General features: G+C 36.9%; 1 protein-coding gene across 3 annotated transcripts in view; it reads right to left on the minus strand.

Moving 5' to 3' along the window:
- Positions 1 to 861: 861 nt before the first annotated feature.
- The window catches only part of mgmt (O-6-methylguanine-DNA methyltransferase), a 92,003-nt gene continuing 84,013 nt past the window's right edge, over positions 862 to 8,851 (minus strand). For all 3 annotated transcript variants that reach the window (XM_034025322.3, XM_059026196.1, XM_059026197.1), the window contains exons 5-6: positions 8,550 to 8,689; positions 862 to 2,016 (exon numbers count right to left, since the gene is read on the minus strand). In XM_034025322.3, coding sequence (XP_033881213.1) covers positions 1,849 to 2,016; positions 8,550 to 8,689 — 308 coding nt within the window. In that variant the 3' untranslated portion in view covers positions 862 to 1,848. The remainder of the gene's footprint in view (positions 2,017 to 8,549; positions 8,690 to 8,851) is intronic.

The raw sequence follows: 8,851 nt of genomic DNA on the forward strand, positions 1-8,851 counted from the left end.
TAATAGTGTAATTAGTAAATCAGCCCAATAACAACTAACTTCTTACAGATTAAAAAAAATATATATATTATACAAAAAAAATAAAAAAAAAATAATCTAGTTTAACTATAAATTGTAATTTTGATTTGCTATTGTTTAAGAATACAGGTCAAGCAGGCAAATAGTTTTCAGAGAAAGCATACTACTGTATGTATTTACGTCTACATTTTGTTAAGAACCCACAAGCTATTCAACTTCCCCGCAACTGAGCAACTATTAAGTATTTCATCACCGAGGTTCATCTTGTCAAATAATGTAATGAAGTAAAGCATCACACAATGAAATCAGCAATAATGCTGGACGGGGGATGCTAGCAGTGCTGTGTGGATTCGCCTCTCTTTTTAAATAGAACCCCTAGAGGTTCTCGTGTCACAGCACCCTTCATTAGTGCTCACTCCAGTCTGCAGCCTGGGCATCATTAGCATTCCCAGAAATCAGTGGGTGAAGGAGGGCCATTCTTCATCTACCTGTCTGGCTGCAGCAACTTACTCTATCTACAATAGGAAGTGGGTCTGTGTAAACCAGGGAACACATCAAAAGACAGGCTACCTTTAAACACACACATCACATCACATCTATACAAATTCATACAAAGCTAGATATACTTTCGCTATTTAATACAGAAATGAATGCTTGTAATTCCATTAAACTGTACTGCCCTCTATTGGAAAAAATACAGCACATAAAAAGGCAAATACTGAAACTGTTGGCCAGAAATGGGATTATACTCAGTAAATGCAAATTTAAAAAGTGCCTTGACACATACACAGCATTCTCAATATTTTGTATTAATTACATGTGATACAATAAAAAAAATACGTGTTTGATTGAATTTTTTTATTTTTTTAATTCTGATTTACAATAAACACATGTTTAATTCTAACATGTTTTATGTTTAATGCAATTGAGTTTAAAAAAATGTACATTTTTTTCTTCAAGCAAAGATAACATAACCCAAAATAAAAAAAATGGCAGTGAAGAATACAAGATATAAATAATTTAGTTCACACAGAATCTTTCTTTATACAAATAATTCCACTGAAACATGACATTCTTTTTTACATTTCACGTTGGGGAAAAAAATAAAAAATCTCTGCATTTGAAAGATAAAAAAAAATAATAAACAAAATAAATCTCAGCGCAGTCATTTTAAATAAGTATCTTTGTAAGTGGATCCATTAGCACATGTTCATGCATGTAAAACAACATTTCATCAGTTGGAACTTCAAAGAACATGGCAGAACCTTGAGCACAGTTTTGGTTGAGGTACAGCTTTACAATCTGGGCAAATGAAAAAGCAAGAAAGGAATCAAAAGGGGGGGGGGGGGGGGGGGGTGCTGAAGCTTTTCAATTTCATTTTGCTCCCAGTAACGTGCAAAGCCCCAGATTGCCGGCTGTCCTCTCTGCAAACCAGATGCTTCCTTAAAGGGGTAGTTGTGTTTAACATTTGCCATGCCCCTCCTCTCTCTCTCTCTCTCTCTCTCTCTCTCTACCCCCTCCCTCTTATCCTTGCCTTCATGGGCATTAAATATAGAACAAAACAGGGCTGGAGACAGGAACAAAATGCACACAACAGGCTCAGTCTGCTGCACTCATACTGCTGTAAAATGTAAAAACAAGAAAGGGCATATAAGCTCTGTCCCTCAGGATATAGCTGGCTTTTTTAATATAGTAGTGCCACCACATATTTCACTTCCGATGTTGTATTATGTTTTTATGTCACTCAAATATTTACAGGTTTCCTGAATGCTGAAGCATGTTCAGAAACTTGTTATATTTCAAGTATGTTTAGTAATATGTTCAACTGAGTTACAGCTGTGAGGGTGAACTGCATAAAGATGCCTTGGTTTTTTTTCCATGGGAGAGCTTCTCGTGTGTCAGGAGCCATTGTTTCAGATGATTCCCTTTCCCTCCCATATAGTTACCAATGTTTCCATTATTAGAGATCACTCTGTGGCAAGGAACGATAAGAGGCACCTAAAACAACCAAAATATAAGAGATAAAAAAGCAATTTCACTGATTAATGGTAAGTATGTCAATTATTTTTTTCAAATGGTTATTAATTTTTTTTTTTCATGGAATACAAGAAAGAAACATTTTTTGTCTTTCATACAGCATTTTGTTCTTATAAGTTGATATTTTTGATACGAGAACAGTTTTTTATATTACATTTGTAACAAATGGTAAATATTAAGAAAAGGAATTGTAAAATACTTCCTAGATTAGCTGTTTTGACTTTACTGAGGTAATAGTACAGCAGGTCATAATACTCTTTATTTGGGGTTAATGAAATAATAATAACGAAAAAAAGATCACCAGACAGGCTACAGAATTAATAGAGGGTAAGTTAATGCATTAAAAGGCCAATGCAAAATAGAGCATTGAATTAAATATAATATAACACTGGTAATAAAATATTAAGGTAAAATAATCTCTGAGAACAGTAGACTGAAGACCAGAGATACTGCAACAAAAATGGGGGTGTCATCTTAATACTGACAAATTGACTTTTTATTTGTGAAATGTGAATAAAACAAAGTTTCAGATTGTGAATGTAAATATTTAGCTGTGATACATAATTCTATAGATAAATACATTACGCTACACTGAGTCCCCGTGGTTGTTCAGCAGTAGTGTATACAGTATATCACACCTCCAGAGTCAGACTGACACATTATTATTGCACTTCCACAATTTATGTCTATCTATGAACCAGTCTGGTTCAGGGGGTGTGTATTGTATAGTTATGGGAAAAAAATAATATGCAATTAACAGCAGCCATTTATACATCATTTACTATACATTTACACATTTAGAAAAATTAAAAAAAAATACTTTTGTCTATTTTGTATTTTAATGATCGCCAATTTTTAGTCAATGCATGTTGGAATATATTTTAATGTTTTGCTGTCATTTTCTATGTTGCTGAAAACATCAACATTCATAACAATGCTACAGCTATATATATATATATATATATATATATATATATATAGCTCTGGAAAAAACTAAGAGACCACTGCAAAATTATCAGTTTCTCTGGTTTTACTATTTATAGGTATGTGTTTGGGTAAAATGAACATTTTTGTTTTATTCTATAAACTACTGACAACATTTCTCCCAAATTCCAAATAAAAATATTGTCATTTAGAGCATTTATTTGCAGAAAATGACAACAAAAAAGATGCAGTGTTGTCAGACCTCGAATAATGCAAAGAAAATAAGTTCATATTCATTTTTAAACAACACAATACTAATGTTTTAACTTGGGAAGAGTTCAGAAATCAATATTTGGTGGAATAACCCTGATTTTCAAGCACAGCTTTCATGCGTCTTGGCATGCTCTCCACCAGTCTTTCACATTGATGTTGGGTGACTTTATGCCACTCCTGGCGCAAAAATTCAAGCAGCTCGGCTTTGTTTGATGGCTTGTGACCATCCATCTTCCTCTTGATCACATTCCTGAGTTTTTCAATGGGGTTCAGGTCTGGAGATTGGGCTGGCCATGACAGGGTCTTGATCTGGTGGTCCTCCATCCACACCTTGATTGACCTGGCTGTGTGGCATGGAGCATTGTCCTGCTGGAAAAACCAATCCTCAGAGTTGGGGAACATTTTCAGAGCAGAAGGAAGCAAGTTTTCTTCCAGGACAACTTTGTACTTGGCTTGATTCATGCGTCCTTCACAAAGACAAATCTGCCCGATTCCAGCCTTGCTGAAGCACCCCCAGATGAGTCCAATTTTCAGCTTTGCCCAACACCTGGTCGTCTAATGGTTAGACGGAGACCTGGAGAGGCCTACAAGCCACAGTGTCTAGCACCCACTGTGAAATGTGGTGGAGGATCGGTGATGATCTGGGGGTGCTTCAGCAAGGCTGGAATCGGGCAGCTTTGGCATGAATCAAGCCAAGTACAAGGTTGTCCTGGAAGAAAACTTGCTTCCTTCTGCTCTGACAATGTTCCCCAACTCTGAGGATTGGTTTTTCCAGCAGGACAATGCTCCATGCCACACAGCCAGGTCAATCAAGGTGTGGATGGAGGACCACCAGATCAAGACCCTGTCATGGCCAGCCCAATCTCCAGACCTGAACCCCATTGAAAAACTCAGGAATGTGATCAAGAGGAAGATGGATGGTCACAAGCCATCAAACAAAGCCGAGCTGCTTGAATTTTTGCGCCAGGAGTGGCATAAAGTCACCCAACATCAATGTGAAAGACTGGTGGAGAGCATGCCAAGACGCATGAAAGCTGTGCTTGAAAATCAGGGTTATTCCACCAAATATTGATTTCTGAACTCTTCCTAAGTTAAAACATTAGTATTGTGTTGTTTAAAAATGAATATGAACTTATTTTCTTTGCATTATTCGAGGTCTGACAACACTGCATCTTTTTTGTTATTTTGACCAGTTGTCATTTTCTGCAAATAAATGCTCTAAATGACAATGTTTTTATTTGGAATTTGGGAGAAATGTTGTCAGTAGTTTATAGAATAAAACAAAAATGTTCATTTTACCCAAACACATACCTATAAATAGTAAAACCAGAGAAACTGATAATTTTGCAGTGGTCTCTTAATTTTTTCCAGAGCTGTATATATATATATATATATATATATATATATATATATATATATATATATATATATATATATAAACAAACTTTCACTAACTACATTTTTTTTTTCTTGTAAAAACAAGAAAATAATCATATAATTACATGGTTTATTTTTATTTTTGTCTGAGAAAACATTGGCTAAATAACTATTTTAACTCCTGATCTTGGGAGGGCACAGAAATGACCAAAAAAAATGGAAAATACTGTTAATACTAAGCAAATAAAGTAGCCTTTTCTTTAAAGCTGTTAAAAGAATAAGACAATATAACAACAACAGCAATAATAATAATAATAATAATAATAACAATAATAATAATAATAATAATAATAACAACATAATTTAAGGAAGAAGGTTTTTGTGTCCTAGCAGAACATATTAAAAGGAATGCGGGCCAGGTGTTGCAACAACAGCTTACACGATATAAAATTCTGTTTTTATAATCAAGAAGTTGGCTGCATAACAGCTGCATTGAAACACACATGCTGTGAAATCTAATTCATCCAATACACAAATCCATCATTTACACAGCCCTATTTCAAATGCTATAAAACTTCCAAAACCATAGATTTATCTCCGACAAACATAACATGAAGGAGCATTTCAATCAATAACGGAATCCCTCAGATTCTGGTACTAGCTGAATATTTTCTCCGATTTTGCATTTTGTTCTTCTAGAGGCCCACAAGGGAAAGAGGTTGTTTTCACTTGCGGCCTCATCAATACCTAAATCCTGGTGAACGAGTGACACTGAGAAGTTGTAATCAATAACTCCCTGTGCGTTTTTTCTTCTGGTCAAATGGTTCAGCACAACTGACAGGTCTTACACTTAGAACATGATGCTAAATCTTTATCAACAGCCATCTAGATGACTGGCAATACAAGACTCAGACGGTCATTAATGCTCACGGCAATCTGTGAATAAACACCTGATAATGTGTTTGTTTAAAAAAAAAAGGAAAAAAAAGGTGGATAACTCTCTGTACAATGTATTGATTGTCTTTGAACTGCATTTAGTAAATCCTGTCTGTGGACAGAACAGAGCAGTGTTTAACTGTGGTGTCAAGACTGCTAAGTGGTTTAGGTTTGATGCAATGAAAAACTGACCATCCTGTATAACAGATAAACTACTTTGACAACTTCACCAAACCTGTCAAAAACTTAATTCCATGAGAAAGAATCACAAGCATAATAAATGTGTACAACAGGCACATTTACATAATATTTTCCTGAATGCAAGTAATAATAAAAGTTTTCTTCCTGAAACTTATTACAGGCCTTTTCAAAACATATTAATGTCTGTTTGTCGAAAATTGTAATACTGTAGGTGGAACCAGATAAGTAATCCCAAGCTTCATTTTTTGTGTATGTGTGTTTACCCTGCCCTTATTATATATACCCCTGACCCCTTTACATACAGACTGACAAAAGAGATTTCTATACTGTGTGTGTGTGTGTATATATATTCTTCCTGAGCAACATCCGAAGAATCCGACCCTTCCTCACCAACTATGCTACCGAGCTCCTGGTCCAGGCCCTGGTAATCTCCCGCCTAGACTACTGCAACTCCCTCCTGGCTGGCCTCCCTGCGTCCGCCACCCGTCCGCTCCAGCTCATCCAGAACTCTGCTGCCCGCCTGGTGTTCTCTCTGCCTCGTTTCGCCCACACTACTCCACTACTCCGCTCGCTCCACTGGCTCCCGATCACCGCTCGCATCCAGTTGAAGACTCTTGTACTAGCCTACAGATGCCTTGACCAGACTGCACCCAGCTACCTCCAGACCCTCATCTCTCCCTACACCCCCACTCGACCTCTCCGCTCTGCCTGCACTAGAAGACTGGTTCTACCTCCGCTACGCTCCCCTGCCTCCAGAGCCCGCTCCTTCTCCACCCTTGCTCCGCAGTGGTGGAATGACCTTCCTACAGATGTCAGGACTGCCCAGTCCCTGACCACATTCCGGCGCCTCCTTAAGACTCACCTCTTCAAACAGCACCTGTAGAACTCCTCTGTTTGTATCCTGGGACACTATCACCCTTCATTTAAATGTGCTTTATTTTGCTCTTATCTGCCCCCTATTTTACTGCATTTAATCCTGTACTTCAGAATACTGTAATCTGCCAAGTGTTTAACCTGTAGTATTTTGTATTTAATCATATCCTGATGTAACTATCACTATTTAATCATATCCTGATGTAACTATCAGTATTATCTGCTGTATTATTGAATTGTGGTTTGTCACACTTGAACAAAAGTTATTGTATTTCTTGCTCTTATTGTATTACTTGTATTGTAACACTTGAAATGTATTTGCTTACGATTGTAAGTCGCCCTGGATAAGGGCGTCTGCTAAGAAATAAATAATAATAATAATAATAATAATAATAATAATAATAATAATAATTATATATATATATATATATATATATATATATATATATATATATATATATATATATATATATATATATATATATATAGGGCATTGTCTTTAGATTTGTTCACAGACAACCAGCGACATCTCACTTAAGTCTCAGAATAGTCATTTAAGATGACCTTGAACTAATCAGCCCAACCACATACACCAACTCCCAGATCTCTTTATGGTAGCTTTATGGTCCTCCTGTTCTATTCTGATGAGCTTGTTAATTGAACTCCACCGGTGCCCTTTGAGGACCACAGACCTCACAATCAATCTGAACCACAGAAAAGAATTTGAAGTTTTTTTCTTGTAAAAGGTGAGTTGCCCCAACAGTGTCCTTGGTATAATTTGTAGAAACAACGGTGCATCTCTCAGCTGCTGTCGGCACCTATTCTTACCTTCTCATAAGTTGAAGGTCATTGTATGAATTATGTGAGCCTAGGAAACTACAAAGGGAAACTTGCAGAATGTGTACTACATGAATTTAGCACCACCCCTGACTTGACGGTTTCGACAGGAAAATGGATTTGGTACAGTTGTTTCCATTTACTGGAAAAATAAGTACTGTATTTTTTTGGGGGGAAATGTTACTATGACTTACTGAACTGGATCTCTATAAACCTAAACTAGTGTCTGTGGTACAATAAAGAATATACATGAAAAATGGCACCAAAAAACTGTTGCAAGCCATGCCAAATGATTGTAGGCAAGGAATTACACCAGGTATAAAATGATCTTAAATTCAACAATTGTAATCTGGCATCCAAGAATTTAATTACACAAAATCCATCTTATTAATTACCTAATCAATAAATAAAGACAGTTAACCCAGTTGTTTCTGTGGTGCTGCATAATGAAAGTGCATTTTCAGTTTTCTTACATGCAGATGTACCTTACGTACATGAATGAGTGTCAGTATGTTTTTATGTGTGTGTGTAGAACTGCTGTTCATACATGAAATATTACCTCAGCTAACATAAGACATTACTGTAACTAATGCGCTTTGAAAGTTAGTGATGAAGGGTACCTAGAGGCTCTTGTAGTTAAGGCACTGCTGCATGGTGTGCAGGGCGAGTCATGCCTTCAGGGGTTTGCTGGTTTAATACCCGGTTGCACCAAGTTGGCACTCCTGGCTGCGGCTCAAAGGAAGCACAGCATTGGCTTTTACTGTCCCACACGGGTAAGGAAAATTAGCTGAATTAGGTTCACCTGTCCACAGCGACCCCAGAGAACATCAAGTTTTGGGCCAGCTCGTGGGTTAGAGTGATGAGGTGACATACTGGGTATTCCAAATTGGGGTGAAAACAGAAGTGAATGCTAAATTGAAAATTAAATAATTAAATAAACAGTTGGTGATGTGCAGAACATTCTAACTTGCTGTAGAGTGGAGTTTAAATTGGTTACCGCTGAGCTGGTTTAATAATACAACATGTGTTCCATCTAGAGTGCAAATGTATTTCAGATTCTGTCTTCAACTTACAGGATTCTTTCTCATCGCTCCTCCCACAGCCCGCACTGCTTTCGAATTGCCTGCCATTTCTGCTAAGTGCTTGTAAGAGACTGTTTCTCCAAATTTCACATCCCTCAGCAGGGTCTGTAACACTTGTCTGGTGAATGTAGCTGCAAAAGTGAACAGAATGAGAAGTTAAAATGGAACACGGCACTGCTCAATACACAGTCTGACTACTTTGATCTTAATGGGCAGGAATACTGAAACTTATAACGTACAGTGAATTTAAACAAATCACCTAGGAATTCTCAAAGACTGATTACAGAAGAGGA

This window comes from Acipenser ruthenus, chromosome 7 (genome assembly GCF_902713425.1).
Source record: "Acipenser ruthenus chromosome 7, fAciRut3.2 maternal haplotype, whole genome shotgun sequence".
Lineage (NCBI taxonomy): Eukaryota > Metazoa > Chordata > Actinopteri > Acipenseriformes > Acipenseridae > Acipenser > Acipenser ruthenus.